The sequence below is a fragment of the Puntigrus tetrazona genome, chromosome 20 (assembly GCF_018831695.1).
Source record: "Puntigrus tetrazona isolate hp1 chromosome 20, ASM1883169v1, whole genome shotgun sequence".
Lineage (NCBI taxonomy): Eukaryota > Metazoa > Chordata > Actinopteri > Cypriniformes > Cyprinidae > Puntigrus > Puntigrus tetrazona.
The window spans coordinates 3,123,737-3,140,550 of record NC_056718.1 but is presented as its reverse complement, the minus strand read 5'-3'; the positions used below and the strand labels follow the sequence as shown (position 1 = coordinate 3,140,550).

At 34.2% G+C, this 16,814-nt stretch overlaps 1 protein-coding gene across 1 annotated transcript in view; it reads left to right on the top strand.

Annotated features, from left to right (window-relative positions):
- The window catches only part of LOC122324357 (thyrotropin receptor-like), a 47,202-nt gene extending 38,732 nt beyond the window's left edge, over positions 1 to 8,470 (top strand). Inside the window, exons 6-10 of the mRNA XM_043218724.1 lie at positions 32 to 109; positions 398 to 466; positions 2,388 to 2,465; positions 6,163 to 6,351; positions 6,533 to 8,470. Of these exons, the coding sequence (XP_043074659.1) occupies positions 32 to 109; positions 398 to 466; positions 2,388 to 2,465; positions 6,163 to 6,351; positions 6,533 to 7,931 (1,813 nt within the window). The 3' untranslated portion in view covers positions 7,932 to 8,470. The remainder of the gene's footprint in view (positions 1 to 31; positions 110 to 397; positions 467 to 2,387; positions 2,466 to 6,162; positions 6,352 to 6,532) is intronic.
- The last annotated feature ends 8,344 nt before the right edge of the window (positions 8,471 to 16,814 follow it).

Genomic DNA, 16,814 nt, shown 5'->3' with positions numbered 1-16,814 from the left:
TTCCTTTAATGCATTTCTGTTTTTCCTGCAGAGAACTAAGCGATAATCCCTATATTACTGAAATTCCAGCTAATGCTTTTCTTGGCATTACCAATGATCTACTGTCAGTGTAAGTCTCGTCATATTCCCTCATACTCACTTTTTGTGTGTAACTATTGTTATAGTTATATTCGAAGGAATCTAGTGATTGAATAAAAATAAACCTTTTTAGAACAGGCTAGTTTCTGGTACAATTAGTTTTAGTATACTGAGTAATTAGCATCTCTATCTCCTAGAGAGGCTATTTATACTGTACATCTACTCTGTATTTTCAAAATCTGAACAAGAAGTACTGTTATTAGCTAGATTGATTTTTTGCACAAAGACATGATTGTTATTTTTGCTGTTTTTTCAACAGAAGGCTATACAGCAATGGCTTCACGAAAGTACAACATCATGCTTTCAATGGCACAAAGCTGGACTCAGTGTAAGGCTCTTTATAAAAACTTGTATAACACAAATTCAAACAATTCAGCACTACAAGTTTGATACAACACATTTATCATTAATGATCACATTGATCATTAACAGCATAGTTTACCCAAACATGAAAAAAAAATTACATTAATTACATTAAAAACCTTTTTTTCTCTCTTTCTCTTATCATACACCATTCCAAAAACACAGCAAACACTTCTGTGTTATAGTTCCTATGTTATTTAAAGACTTAAAATATGGTCTGTAGCTCACACAAAGCTATCGTATTGCTTTAGTCAAGAGTTTTCAAGCTCCAGCTCCACTCAAACACAACTAAAACAGTTAATCAAGGTGTTTAGGGTTACTTGATAATTATAGACAGGTGTGTTGGCACTGTTTTGCAACTGAAGCCTGCAGAATGTCTCCAGGAGCAGTGTTGCAGATCCTGCTTTAGGCATACAATATGTTTATGGACACTGTATGGAACTTTTATGGTTTATTTTCTCATTCACTTCCTAAGAGTTTATTCTTAGAGTAAAGGGCACTTTGGGGGGCATAATATTTACTATTGTGACTTCTTGTGTCATTAAACTCTATTGAGAATAAAGGATATTATTGTCAATCTCCCTTATATCTCAAACTCTGTTAGATTGTAATCTCTTGCTAATGTCTCTTGCTAATATGGTTTGCATGTTTACATTGGACTGCTAAACTAGGACAAAGGCACCTGATGAAAGCCTTGTTGGGCTTGTTGGGCAGGCCTTGATGGGCTGTTACATTGCACTAGAGAATTCATCCAGCATGGTTGTGAAATTCATGTAATTTTAGAAATCACATTGCACAGAGTAATTTTCTTCAGCATTCAGTTTTTTATCTTGTTTTCCAGGAGGGAAGAAAAGGAAAAACTCCACTTCATATTGTGGCCCTAATATATGTGTATTTACAAAGTAACTAGATGTGTATGTAGTATGTAAAAACAGTGTACACATCGGTACATTGTATTGGAGCTATAATATTTCTACTACACACGTAAAAGCCCTTTAGAATGGTACGTGTACATGTGGTACATGTGTAACAGGACATTGGTAACAACACTTTTATTCGCTTCACTAATTACTGCTGGAATGGGTAGGCTTAGGGGCGGAGTGAGATCCGGGGGTGGTGGGGATGGGGTGTTGGGGGTTGGTTTAGGGAGGAGTTGAATCTCGAGTCGGTGGAGTTGGTGTACTTCAGCACCATGTATTTACATGGCAACTAATCAGGAACTGTCCAATTAATATTAAGTGTAACATTCTGGACACCAACCGCAATTTACGGTTAAAAGACTCGGCTGTGTATCATTTGAGTAATTCTATAATAAACCCATATGAATTGTTTACTTAATATAAAGTGTAACACTTTCTTTACCAAAAAGTGCTGTCAGACCTGTTTCAGATTTGTATTTACACATACCATTGTTGTTACATATATGTAGTTACATTAGAGCTGTAAAAACAATGTACCAACTACATACACATTGAGTTACTAAGTGTACATGTATTAGAGCCACTTAAAATAAAGTGGGACCAAAACATTATTACAATTTTGTAGTGTATTTAAAGGAACTCATGTTAAAAGAGTGTATTTAGAATAAAATTATTGGAGATTGCATTTTCTATAGAAAATGTGTTACTATGGTATGGTGGCATTTTGCTAAATGGTCAACAAATGGTCTTTATTGTATTCTGGTTGCTGTGTGTGCTTATATCCCTTCTTCAATACAAATCAATGGGATTTTTTCTATCAGCCAGATGAAAGAACAAGTTTACATACTAAATATTTTATGGGCTTGTTCGAGGCATAGCAAGCAACACAAAAGGTCTGGTTTTTAATTTAATCTTTAACATTTAATGATAGCATGATAAGCACCATTATACTCCTTTTCTTTGCAGGTACCTGCATAGAAATAAACAATTGACAAGGCTGGATGAGAGAATGTTTGCTGGGACAAGCACTGGGCCAATGCTCCTGTGAGTGCCTTTTGTTTTTCTCATGAAAGCACTTGAGATTCAGCGTCTTTAGTTCTCTCTGAGCTCTTTTACCCAGGGCTTGCTCCCCTTATTCATAAATGTTTTTTTAAATAATAAATTTTGATTTTTTTAAAGTTTTGTAAATACAATTTTTGTCATTGTGGGGAGCAACCTGTGATCACAACAAGGGGAAAAAAAAATTAAATTATGTTTATCTGAAAGTCTAACAATGCAAACAGATGTAGGTTTAGGGTATATAAAATATGAAAGTCTGTGGAAAGTCTGCACAGTTCATAGTGTGTGTATGTGTGTGTGTATGTGTGTGTGTATCTGTGTGCGCATGTGTATGCACGCTTAACCTGAATTAGTTGACAGTACTAGAAAATTGTGTGGAAAAACACATTGAACCAAACCATTTTAGTTTTTACACAAGAAAATAAGGTTAAGTTGTATGAATATACAATCTTAAGTAGACTAATCAAGTTTACAATAGTAATCTTTACCGAAATTCAGTAGTTCACATTGTTGATGTTTTTGTGAGCATATGTTTAATAAAATAAACTTTTTAAGATAAACAAATTATGTTACGTAGAAATAAATGTTACATTTATGTATTGTCTTATTTAAATGACACTTTGAGATTAGCAGAGGATCAGATGCTGATGTTTTATTGAAATGATGCCACCATCATGGAGATCAGTGATTGCATTAGTTGGGCTCTTGACCCTTAAACTCTTGTGTTAGCTCTCTCTGTAACACTACATGTGCTGTTGAGAAGCATAGAAATAAGTGCAGAACAAGCTCATCTGCTACTTAAAAGTTTGGTTCAGCAACAAACAAATATTTGCTGTGAAATAACATTGTAATTGCTTAAAAGTATGTTGCTTTAAATTAGTAAAAGGGTCAAGAGCCCAATCACTGATCTCCATTATGGTAGCATTTTAACCAATAAAACATCACCATTTAATCCTCTGTAATTCTCAATAACAGCAGGTGTTCATAACTAATGCACAATCATAATCACATTCGGTGTCTGCTGGGTCTGTTGGTAAAAGTTGATTTACAATTGTTAAAAGTATTTTATTTATTTATTTATTTATTTATTTATTTATTGTCATTAAAACAAATTTTTTGACCTGCCAAGCACTAGATTATTTTGTGCGTGCGTGTGTGTGTGTGTGCACTAAAAAAACCCCTCTTATTTTCTGGCTGCAGGGGTTAATTCTACCGTTAATTCACAGCTCTTTATTTTTACAGCTTGCTACTGTTATACTTCCATGGAAATTAACTCTGCTCTAGCTTCAAACAGTTTGTAAAATACTAGTATTGTACACATGTTGTTAATAACATATCAGTTGAGTTCACTAGGGAAAAAAAATCCTTCAATATTTATACAGAAAACACTTAAAAAAACTGCACAATTACTGTCTTTAAATAAAGCATTAGAACATCAATGATTAACCCCACAAAAAAATCATCAATTTTAAATGAATGCTACTAATGTGTACTAATGCTACAGAATGTTAAAGTAACACTCATTCAGTGAAGTTAATGAGACAATTCTGTGATTAATTAAGTGATGAACAGCTACTGTTAACAAACAGAATTACTGAATGAAACACAAGAACTACCTGCCTTTAGACACAGATAAAATCAAATAAAATTAAGACATTATATCACTCAAGATATGATCAATCAACTCCTAAATCAGCATTACCAGCTTCACACATTACTGACCATACTGATATTTCTGTCAGTTGGCTATAGAAGTGCTTATTGACAGATTTAAGTACTGATGATATTCTTCTTGTTCTTGAACAAGAACACATCAATAAATAGGGATTTAGCTTTAGTTGGGTTCTTGAACCTTGACTTTTTCACAGATTTTACCCCCTTGTTGTCTTTTTTCTCACAAAAGTTCTGTTATAATAACACACTACAGCAATAGAATAAACATTACTGTCAAAAAATATAAAGCTCTATGGTGCTACAGAATTCAGCGTATGAATCTTAACAACGGTGACAATCAACCAAAATAAATAAACATACCACCAAAATTGCTACTAAAATATAACACGAAAACAAAAGGGAAAATAAAAGCACATAGAAAGAAAAAAATAGTATATAATTCAGTTGCATAATTTATTAATTTTGCAATGCATGCTGGGAGTTATGGGTGAGGTTTGTACTATGCTAGTACTCAGCATGTATTGCAGCATGAAGCTTTTGACTGACCATTGTTGAGATTTCTATGCTGATTCTTGACGTTTTTGTGTCTAAATTATGCTGTAATACTAAAGGTTCTGTGCATAATATTTTTTTTGCAGTACCATTACATAATATTAGACTAATAATAAAACACACAATGTCATTAACAATCAACCATTGAATGAGATCAGAGAAGAAAGCTGATTCAAAATGACTAGGATACAGAATATTTATTTACAATATTTCCTGGCCTTTCTTTTTGCTATAAGAAAAATGTTTCTTAGGACAGTTATAGTAACCAAAAAAAATAGTGTTGAAAGGGTCAAACTTCAGCAAACATTGATCACCACAATGGTGAGGTCAAACAAAATGTTTTCAGTATAGCATCTAAATGTCTATTAATTCTCATAGAATTTTTGTAGATTATGACAGGAATTTCATTTAATTCTGGGTCTGAAGTCAGCTGTAGTTTAATTTCTTGCTCTTTTCTTTAATCTGTTTGTTAACAGCAGCTGTTAATTTTCTCTGTCAGCTGGACTGTAGTGTAATGGCATGAGCATACATGGCTTCCAGTGGCACTGGTGTTTAGTAATGACGTGACAGAAGCAGCTGGATGAATTCTAAACAGTTTTTAATTGATTTGACGAAAACTATATGTTCATAACAGACTTAAATCTACACTACTCTTCATCTGTGTTACTATTACTTTTTTTTTGCAAAGTGCAAAAATATCTTCTCATGTGAATGCAGGATGTTGACTATAGTAATCTTATCTGTCTACTAATGTAGGCCTGCTGAAATCATAATTCTTTAATAAGTTAATAATGTGGCCCCTCAGCTACCCTCTCAGGAGTCAGCTCAGTGTGAAATCATTGCTATGAGATCACTGGCTAACTATCTCAAAATGAAAAAATCTGACAAGCAGGCTGCAACAGTTTTTTTTTTGTTCAGGTCTTCTTCCTCTTCTTCTAAATTTTAAACATATGTTGCTCAATAGACTCACTGGAACATCTGTTCAAAACAAAAACAACAACAACAAGCTCATTTTATAATGGGTATTTTCACCCTAAGGGTTATAATCCTAAAGGGATGGCTGAAAACAGACGGGTTTATGGTTTATGAAAAATATGGTTTCTGTGTTTATTCTTTTGGAGAGAACAGGCAGCACAGCTAGCCTAAGCCTGCATTTACATTGCAAGCCCAAATGCATCATCTTTTGACAGTGTATCTATTGTGCCATCTTACATTCACTTTAGACTTGATCAACTGTTTACAATATTGTGCCAGAACACACTGACAGCAACATTTCTATAGTATTATTAGAATACTGCATATTAGAGCACCTTGAGTGCTGTATAAATTAGAAAATATCTGCTTATATGAAAATGAGACTTTAAATACAGAATCCTCTCAAGACAAAAATATATGATTGGTGTTTTATTGTTTAGGAAGTTTACTTGCTATCTTAGCCTTTCTTTTTTTTCATCAGTGATGTATCAGAATCTGCTGTCACTTCTCTACCGACCAGAGGCTTGGAGTCACTTCGAGAACTCTGTGCTCGAAATGTCTGGACCCTCAAAAAACTACCACCAATCAAGACTTTCAGACACGTGATAACAGCAGACCTTACCTACCCCAGCCACTGTTGTGCATTCAAGAACTTGAAGAAAAAAAGAGGGTTTGTAGTTTTGATTATTCATTGTAATAAGACTGAACTATGGTATCATATAATTGGTTGCCTAAACTAATTAAAAATTCTGAATATTATGAAGATTTCAGGGAGCATGCACAAAGATTTATGGCTTTTTTAAAGTTTTTTTGGAATGGAAAAATAAGGATTTTTGCTTTTTAAATGGCAGGTACTTAGAGGACATCATATGTAACCTCACTGCCAGGTATAACCAACTTCAAAAAAGATCTGTGGGAACTTTTACTATTCCTGGCCTGCACAGCAGCATGGAACCTGGCATTGATTCAGGTGATAACCTCTTTAGAGACACCTATGACCACCAGGACTTTTACAGCAACCTGCACTACCACACCTACTTTGGTGGGCACCCAGACGATGATGTGGGCTTTGGCGACACGCTGAAGAACCCCCAGGAAGACACCAGCCATGAGTTTGACAGCCGCTATGACTACATTGTGTGTGAAGAGGGAGAGGACGTTGCCTGTTTTCCTGCTCCTGACGAGTTCAACCCATGTGAGGACATCATGGGTTTTAGCTTTCTAAGGGTATCTGTGTGGTTTGTCAGTTTGCTTGCTGTGTTGGGAAACCTGCTGGTACTCTTGGTGCTGCTCACCAGCCACTACAAACTGTCGGTTTCAAGGTTTTTAATGTGCCACCTGGCCTTTGCTGATCTGTGTATGGGTATTTACCTTTTGCTGATTGCTTCCGTTGACCTCCACACACGTTCTGAATACTACAATCATGCTATTGATTGGCAGACAGGCCCAGGATGCAGCCTAGCTGGGTTCTTCTCTGTCTTTGCTAGTGAACTTTCAGTCTACACACTGACCACTATTACTCTGGAACGTTGGTATGCTATCACATACGCCATGCGACTGGACCGTAAGTTGCGTCTGTCCCATGCTTCAGTCATCATGCTGGTAGGCTGGATCTTTTGCCTCTTATTGGCTCTTATGCCTCTCATTGGGGTCAGCAGCTATCAAAAGGTCAGTATTTGCCTGCCCATGGACACCCAGACACTTGTGGACCAGATCTACATCCTATGTGTGCTTGTTTTTAACATCCTGGCTTTTCTGGTCATTTGTGCGTGTTACATCAAGATCTATTGTGCTGTTCACAACCCCAGTCATCAGTCTGCCAACAAAGACACCAACATTGCCAAGCGTATGGCTGTGCTCATTTTTACAGACTTCCTCTGTATGGCACCGATTTCGATGTATGCTATGACCGCTGCATTGGACCACCCACTCATCACTGTGTCAAACTCCAAGATCCTCTTGGTGCTCTTTTACCCTCTGAATTCTTGCGCTAACCCTTTCCTATATGCCATCTTCACCAAGGCCTTCCAAGGAGATGTCTTTATACTGCTCAGCAAAGTGGGTCTCTGTAAACGTCAGGCTCAGCTTTTTCGAGGTCAGACAATATCTTCAAAGGCAAGCAGCAGAGGAATCACTAGACGTGAGAGGGAGCAAACAGAAGCAAAGGAGACCCCTATTTCGCTTCTAGATTTTTCATGCAACCAGCCAGTCACCCAACAGCAGAAGGACAGTGATGAACAGGACACTTAAAAACTTTGTTATTTCCGACCACAACAACTGTAATGTAGACAAACAGCTGAGTTGGAGTCAGAAAGACAGAAAATTAATTAATAGTTAATTACCTGAACCTGATAAAGTTTAGGTCTTTTATTTAATGCAGCCTGTCCTCCAACAAAAAACGACCCTATAGGTCATTAGTGCAAGTACCTTATATGACATACATTTAAATTTTTAATTTAAGCACCCTCTAGCAGGCGTAAAAATAATGACAGTGTTGTGTTGCATCTGTTTAAATGCAGTGTGTGGATTGTTTTAATTACCAATCTGACTGTAAAAACAATAACATATTTTGATGGGTGTAATCTGTATGAATGATCAGACCTAACTCCACACCTAAACCTACCCATTGCAAAAATCCTGCAAAATCGTATTTACGTATCGGTCTTTGTAAATCACGTATGTTTATTATTATAACATCCTGAGGCGGCATTTTGAGGGTAACTTTGCATTGAGCAGTGAACTGAAAATGTACTGAGCCATACAGAGAAACAGAAGCATGGTACCAAGATAATCTTTTTTAGGAACAATAATTTATATAATTTTTCATTGATGATTAACAATTAACCTAATCCATACTAATCCACCTGATGCAAAAAAAGTTGAATACCACCGGGATTGCTGCCTCCAACCTCCTTGGATATTATTATCTTGTTTACAGTATAAAAACGTTATATTATTTACTTAATATTTGCTATGTCTACCATTGATTTGCACTTAAAATTTGCACAATAAGTAATTATGTAAGTAATTATGTCATGTGAACCTCTACCATTAAACCTTAACCAGTTTGTTCAAACTTTCCATACTTCCTTTGGCTAATAACAAGAACATACTTCATTATTAATGCAACAGCATATTAACAATCCGTTTCAAAATGCATAACAGAAGACGTGGCAAGCATGACGAATCATCAACACACTGTTTACTTAAGTGAAAACAGTACTACAAAGAAAGTGGAATAAATTAATAAAATGATGACATGTAAAAAGCAGTATTTGGCAAGTATGAGACCTAAAATATCTTTCTTCGTGGTGAGTTTTTTGTTCTATATGTAATTTACTATTGCAGACTTAAACACAACAGGAACGTATTTTGAAGCAAATGAAAAAGATAATTCTCAAAGTAATTACACTACACGTTTTTAACCCCGATTTTACAGCCTGAACAAGTTGACTCTAGATGAGGAAAGTTACAACTGGTCTGCAGATTAAAGATGACAGATTCCATAAAAAATTGGGTCACAGACTCTGACTTTGGTTCTATACAGTAGGAGGTAATCAGACACGTTTTCAGCCGATTTTAAGAACACATTTGTTTTCATTCATCAATTAGCAACAAGGCGCAAGTTTCTGCGTGAGTCTGTTGTGATCGGAATAACTTTAAAGTCTGGTAGTCTATGATTCTCAATCGTGTGGCGTATGGTGTCCAGTTTTCCTTTCACTATTTACAGAGTGTGTGTATGATGTCTAGTGTTTTAAAAATCTATTTTAAAAGTCATGTAGTGTATTCCAAGCCTAACACTTCGACTTTGATACGGCGGCGACACCCAAAATGGGATTCGATTCTCGTGAGTATGACGTCACCTGAAAAAGACAGACTAGGAGCATGTGCGTTCTCAGGTTTCGATTCCACACGTGCATGATCACGTCTCATCGCATACCACTAAGCCCTACAGACTGAGCTACACAAGATCAAAATTGCAACACAGATAAAATAGTACAAAATAGTGTAGCGTTGGCGCAATTGTAGTGTATGCTTTGATGGGTCGTATTTCAGGGATTTGTGTAAACAACCTACACAGACGTATTGGTTGGAGGACATGTTGATTTAATGTATTATGTGGCACTGGTAATAGTCAATTATTGACTAGTATGCAGACAGTGGGTCTTACTCATCTGACAAAAACATCAAATGAGCAACTCTTTTTTGACTGAGATCAATACATTAAAATTGATTAAATAATAATTTTAGAATTATTTAAAAAATAAATCATTTTGTGTTTTGTAAGGCCATTATGAATGGTTTATTTAGGTGTTTAACACTACACACAAAAGCAGTATTTATTCTGGCACATTGTGCAAAAGCCTAGAATTTATAATTATATTTTATGATCAAGTTTGTAACAATTCTTAAGAGCCCAACCTCAAAAAACTATTTTAGAATTTAAGGTTGTGATTTAGTAACATCCTAAACTAGTTCTTCTACTGGCCGTTGTTGCTGAACATTATGTTTTTATAAAATGTGAGCTTGTGTGTAGATCATTCAAGTGTTGTGCTTAGTATTGTTTTTAGCTTGTGTCACTAACAGTTTCTAAGTTGTAATGAAGATGTTGTAATCACAAAACATTGTGTATATCATGTTTATTTAAATTTATGATCTTTTATCTTTATGTATAACTAAATTTGCCACTTTTATGTAATTAATGGTGATGATCTGTTTATTGTTAAAATAGTTCCTCATTTTCCAACTTAAAATAAAGCTATGGGAAATAAAGTGCTGTGGCAAATGCAGTGCACATGCCAAGGTGTATTTATTTTCATAATAAATAAAAAGAATAAAGCAAGAATAAAAAAATAAATCATAACTATTGTTGGAGGATCAAGTTATTATTTTTATTATAAAAGAAAACAAGTAGAATATTAAAAGAGAGAATGCTGTGTTGTATGGTAAATAATGATGAAAAAAAGAAACATTTTGTTTAAAATAAAACATAATTTAATTATTTTTAGTATTACCACAAAAAAAGATAATAATGATCAGAGTTATGTATGCTTATTTGTTCAACTTATCAGAGAAGAACGTATTGATATTTTTAAAAGACTGAAGATTGTGACAATTCACTACCAGTGAATTAGCAAGTTAAATCATGTGCTCATTTAAATTATAAAAGTAAAAGAGCAAATAGTTGTTGTGTTGGGCACCCATACTTGAAATTTCCTTAGAGTTCCCAAATCACCAGTTACATTCTAAATTCTGCACTATATTAACTGTATTCAAACATTTAGAGGGGCCTTATTTATAAAGCGCGTGTGTACGCTTAATGCTTCCATGCTCATAATTATAAAAAACATCTTTGACGTGGAAATAAATTTAGCGCAAGATCAATTGCAATTCATACATTTCACATCTGAAAGAGAGTGCACTCGTTTTCCATTCTTATATTCATGTACATCATGAAAAATCAGTCTCCATAAAGTTGGTCAGCAGCAGGAAGCATGAAGTGCTTTAACACTTCCTGGTATACGGCTGCGTTGACCTTGGACCTCAGAAAACACATTGGAACAACACCAGCAGATGACATGGCACCCCAAACCATCATTGACTTTGTAAACTTTACACTGGACCTGAACCTGGATTCTGTGCCTCTGCTCTCTTCTTCCAGACTTTGGGACCCAGATTTCCAAAAGAAATGCAAAGTTTACTTTTATCAGAGAACATAACTTTGGACAAGAGTATTCAAGAGTGGCTTGACACAAGGAATGCGACAGCTGAAACCGATGTCATGTGTATAGTGGTTCTTGAAGACTCCAGCTGCAGTCCACTCTTTGTGAATCTCCTTCCTTGTACAAGGTGTCAATGGTTGTCTTTTGGACAACTGTCACATCAGCAGTCTTCCTCATGATTGTGTAGCCTACAGAACTAGACTGAGAGATAATTTAAAGGCCTGTAGGTGATTTCAGTTATTTAGAAGATTAGAGTGTGGCACCAGGTTTCTTCAATATTGAGTCTTTTCACAATGTTCTAATTTTCTGAGATACTGAATTTGGGGTTTTCATTAGTTGTCAGTTATAATCATCAAAATTTAAACATAAACATATGAAATATATTGAAATATGTGTGAAATGAATGAATATAATATGCAAGTTTCACTTTTTGAATGGAACTAGTGAAATAAATAAACTTTTTGATGATATTTTAATTATATACCCAGCACCTGTATATTAAACACGGGGTTTGTTCGTATGTTTCTTTAGTACGCATCCTCAAATCTGCACACACTCACAGCACACGCTTCTTCAGCATGCACTTTTCTCCGGTAAAATTTTAAAATAAAGAGACATTTCATTTCACCGACATTTCAAAGAGACTGTTTATTTGTCTCTTTCTTAAATAACTACCTATAATTAATATATAATCGAGAACAAATATTGTCATTTCAGAGATATTTCACCAGTCTAACTGAAAATATTGTTTACGGACCAAAAGAGAGAAGCACATCATCGTTAAGTGGTAGAAATTTATGTAATCCTTATCAAATAAATGTTATTCACTTTTAATGTATGTAAAAAAAAAAATACATTTTTAACCCCAATATTTAATTGAAGTCATTGTTATTTGGCGCTTAAGAAACTTATCTGGGTTATATGGGATGGTGGTTAATCTTATATTAACGGATAATAGATCTATTAGATCTATTTTAATACTCACTGTGATGATTAAATGTACTCTGATTATCTTTAATGATTAGACAATAGTTTAAAACAAGACATGGTTTGTAGTACTGATTATTGAGGCCCATATCCGTCTGTCTTTCATGCTTTCAAGGTGCCTGATGATTAGGCTACCAACCTACAGCAGCAGTATCAGAGTAAAGAGTTTAGGAGAACGTTCTGATCTGCGGAAAAGACTCTGAAGTACCTCTGGTCTTAAATTTACTTTAAAATGGATGTCGTACCAATATTATACCCTGTACCGCTTTGACCAACTACTGTTTTTTTTTTGGCTAAACTTTCAATGTTGTTACGAAAAATTATGAAGCTGATTGGTTGATTCTTGTCACATGATCCACAGTGTGCTTAAGGCATTCTGAAAAGTTGAAATGTTTTTTATCACGATGCGGAGCGTTGCGACACGTCAATTCTATTATAAGCGCAAACCGCGTAGCTACATTTGAAATAGTTAAACGGATTCCGAAATCCCCACCCCCCACTACCAAAAGTTGGCACCCCTGAAGCATATTCATACTGGATTTCCTTAGCTAATTTACATGTTCACACGTTTTTCACAAGACCAGATGTGAGTAACAAAAATGTACACATTTTTTAGCTACTGGAAAGTTTGATTTATTTGATTGAATTGGTTAATCTGATTTATATATTTTTGATAAGAAACACACCTTTAAAAACAGTTTAATAAGCAAAAAAATGTTTTTGCTGTCTGCCCAAACATCTTCATTGCATTTCCATATGATATCTCGGTGAGTTTCTTTCCATATGACTGGTAATGAAAGTACTAAAAGGAATTTGAGTTACACTTCCACTAACCTCTATATGAACTTTCCAGCTGACACTAATTGAGAGGAGACTCGTGTATGGGTGTGAATGTACCAGTGTATTTTCCATTGAGGGAGTTCCATTTATTTTGAATTAGCTTTGGTTGTTACTGGTTTGTGATTTGAAACACAAAGCTGGACTGCAGACAGGGATTTCACATACTCCTGTTAGTGTTGATGACCTCTACATTTAATCTTTTAACTTCCTAAATGAAAATAAATTGTTCCCTTTTTTAATCAATCCAATACCTGCTATTACACTATTAGTATCACAAAACATTAGTTTTAAAAGAACTAATTAAATTACACTGACATTGAAAACAATTAACAGAAATAGCTTAATCTATATTTTTGTTCATTTTGAACCAATTTTAACAACTATGATAACACAAGATATAAATTCTGGATTTCCCGTCTTGTAATGTGGAATGTGATGATTCTTCCAGATGGCATATTATTCTCACTAGATTGATAGTCAAATACAGCTCGCAGTGTATTCACCAGCTAACAGTGTCAAACTGTTTCTTACACTGAAGCATAACTTGTAAGAACTAAAACAAGCAAACTCTAAGTGGAAAATGGAGGGGAATGGTAATAGGAGTCTGTCTGGAGAAAATATGACTGTTCAACATCTGGATAATATTTTAACTGATCTGGTTTCAAATAAATGCAGATGGAATATCTAAGACCCACATTTGTTTTAATTTGTTCCTTTTGTTTCTCTCACCTTTAGATTGGTTTCAAATAATGCCTGGTATCTTTATGCCAACACCTGTTTATATATTCTGTAAAAGTCCTGGATTTTAGTATATTGTCAGTTTATGCTCTGCAATTTACCCTGGAATATAGTTATGAGGAAGTAATATTTCACAGCTGTATATTGGCAGTGGCGTAAGGTAGATAATTATTTGTCTCATGAGAAAACATGTTCTCACAATCAGATGGTAGAATGCAAATTTACATGGCGTAAATGTTTAAAGGGAGTTCTCTAGTGATGCTGATAAAGGTCTGATAAACTCCTGACACCCCTTTCTCTCTTCCTGTTTGCTTCCTGTCTGCTCTTCACTGTTCTATAATAAATGCCAAAAATAGAACTTTAACAAAGCATATACGTAATATATATGCTTTGTTAAAGTTCATGCTAAAGTAAATAGCTTATCCTCCTTGTGAAGAGTGCCAATGATTGTCTTCTGGACAACTGTCAGATCTTCCTTATGATTGGGTAGCCTAGTGAAATAAGCTGATTAGTTCATTGGCATGTCACCATATTCTAATTTGAGATCATGAATTGGTGGGTTTTTGTTAAATTTGAGCCTAAATCATTACAATTAAAAGTAAAGTTTTAAAATCTGAGTTTATTTACTGAAATAAATTAACTTTTCCATGACACTCTAATTTATTGAGATGCACCTCTAAGCACATAAAAGTACATTGAAAGTATATTTTTACTTTAAAAGAAGTGGCATACTTAACTTTTTTTGTAGAAAATTTGCCTGTCTTTGGATTGTGGGGGAAAATTCCTGAAACCCATGATAACTAAGGAGGAACATGGGGACTCTGCTACAATAATATGTGAGCAGCATGATTAATGAAAAACAAAAAGTCACTGAAATAAGGCCATAAAATACAAAAAATATTTGTTCACAAGAACTGGATGTAGTATAGTTGATGGAATTTTTTTTTTCCTGAATACTGAATACTGTGTTTTTAGAGGTAGAAGAAATTCCAAAAAGTCCAAGGATGAGACTAGATGCATACGTGCACCTTCCTATAGGATTTGCAGTTTATGGTAGGCTCAAAATTACCCTACTTAATTGAAGGATTATGTGAATATATCTCTGAGAGCTCACTGTCCAATTATAATCAGTCTCAGTGCTTTGGTTTCATACCTCCTGGAAGTCTGATCACACTTACAATCAGAGGGAAAACACAGCTGCCACAGTGAGCCCTTGAGCTTATTTGGCACCCTTACATGCCCTTGAGTTGGCTAAAGCAATGAGTAAAAAAATCCAATAAATGTAACTGGTGAACAGTAATAGCAGCTGATGTAATTGATTTAATTTAATTAATTCATGGTGTTTCCAAACCTTTTGTCCTTAAGGCTCTTTTGTCCTCTATATATTCCAGGAAACCACCTATATTTTTTTCTGAATACCTATGTTTTCTTATTCTTTTTTTTTTTTTGCATTTATATTTGACCTCAAAACATATAAGCTCTCAAAATCATCCTGCAAAATCTAGCATGAATTGGAAACGACTTAATAAAACAATAAGGACTATAATTCTTTACAGTTTACTTAAATTAAACAACACATTTTAAAGTCATATAATTTGAAAATTAATCATGTTAAAATATCATATTTATGTTTAAATATGTATCTGGGGAAATTTCACTGCAGCATAAATCACACAATATGGTTTTCACACTCAGGAGTTCTGGAATAAAACCTGTGGAAAATAATTGTGCAATATATTAGTGTTATCTCCAAGGAAACTGGACTGGCTCTTAAAAACAGTCATCATTTCCAAAACATTTGTCTCTTTGAAATGCAGCTGTCTTTATAAGTAATGTCCAGTTTTGGCTTAGTGAGTGTACATACTCCAAACACAACACTGAACATTTAATGTGGTTCTGCAGTAGGTTACTATGACAACAGGAGAAGTGTTTCAGGACTTAAAGAGCTCTTAAAGAGATCTTTACTCTGGCTGGAAGACACTTCATGACTCTTAGACTTAATTATATAATTTAGCCTATAAAAATGTTGCCCATTGGTTTTGTCAAATAACAAATCCTTTTTTAACAAGTCATCTAACAAGTCATTTTTTTAACATTTGTTCCTTATGTTGATTAATATTGTTACTGATTTTTAACTGTTCTTCTTCAGTCTTCCTACTTTAAAAACAACAGCAACTCATGTTCTTATTAGTATTTCAGTATAAAATTTATAAAATCCATTTGATTTGTAAACGTAAACTTTAAAATCATGTTTTTTTCTCCAGATATTTTTAACAGAATCATTTATAGACAAAATGTTAATAAACAGTTTTAATTTTTCTTAAATTTCCATGGTTAAATGTCATGTCTTATTAAAAACTCTCAATCTGAAGAAAACGTCTGCATCAAACTTTAATTTTGAATACCTGGCACTGAAAGTAAAGTATTTAAAGACCACTGTTTTAAGATAAACCCTCAGCAAAATAGCGCCATCTGGTGAATTTTTTTAGTTTCATCAATAAATTCACTTAGTTATTCAAAAACATACAGCACATAAAAACAGTAATCAACATCATCAACAAAAATAATAAAATAATAATACAAAAAATAAGAGGGCTATAATATTAACATTCAAGCTATTTTTTTTTTATTTCTTTAAGGAAGACAGAGAATTTAGTTTACAGGTTGTGAATTTGCATTTATAAAAAGTTAAATTTGCTTAAGAGAAAATTTTAAATAACAATAAAACATTTTTATTGTGTTGGGAATAAGTAAAAATTTCCAATGCATAATGTTTTCTCGGATAAATTAAAATTGAGTTAAATCAATGGGAGTTTTACTTTCTTTGTAAAATAAAGAGAGCTCC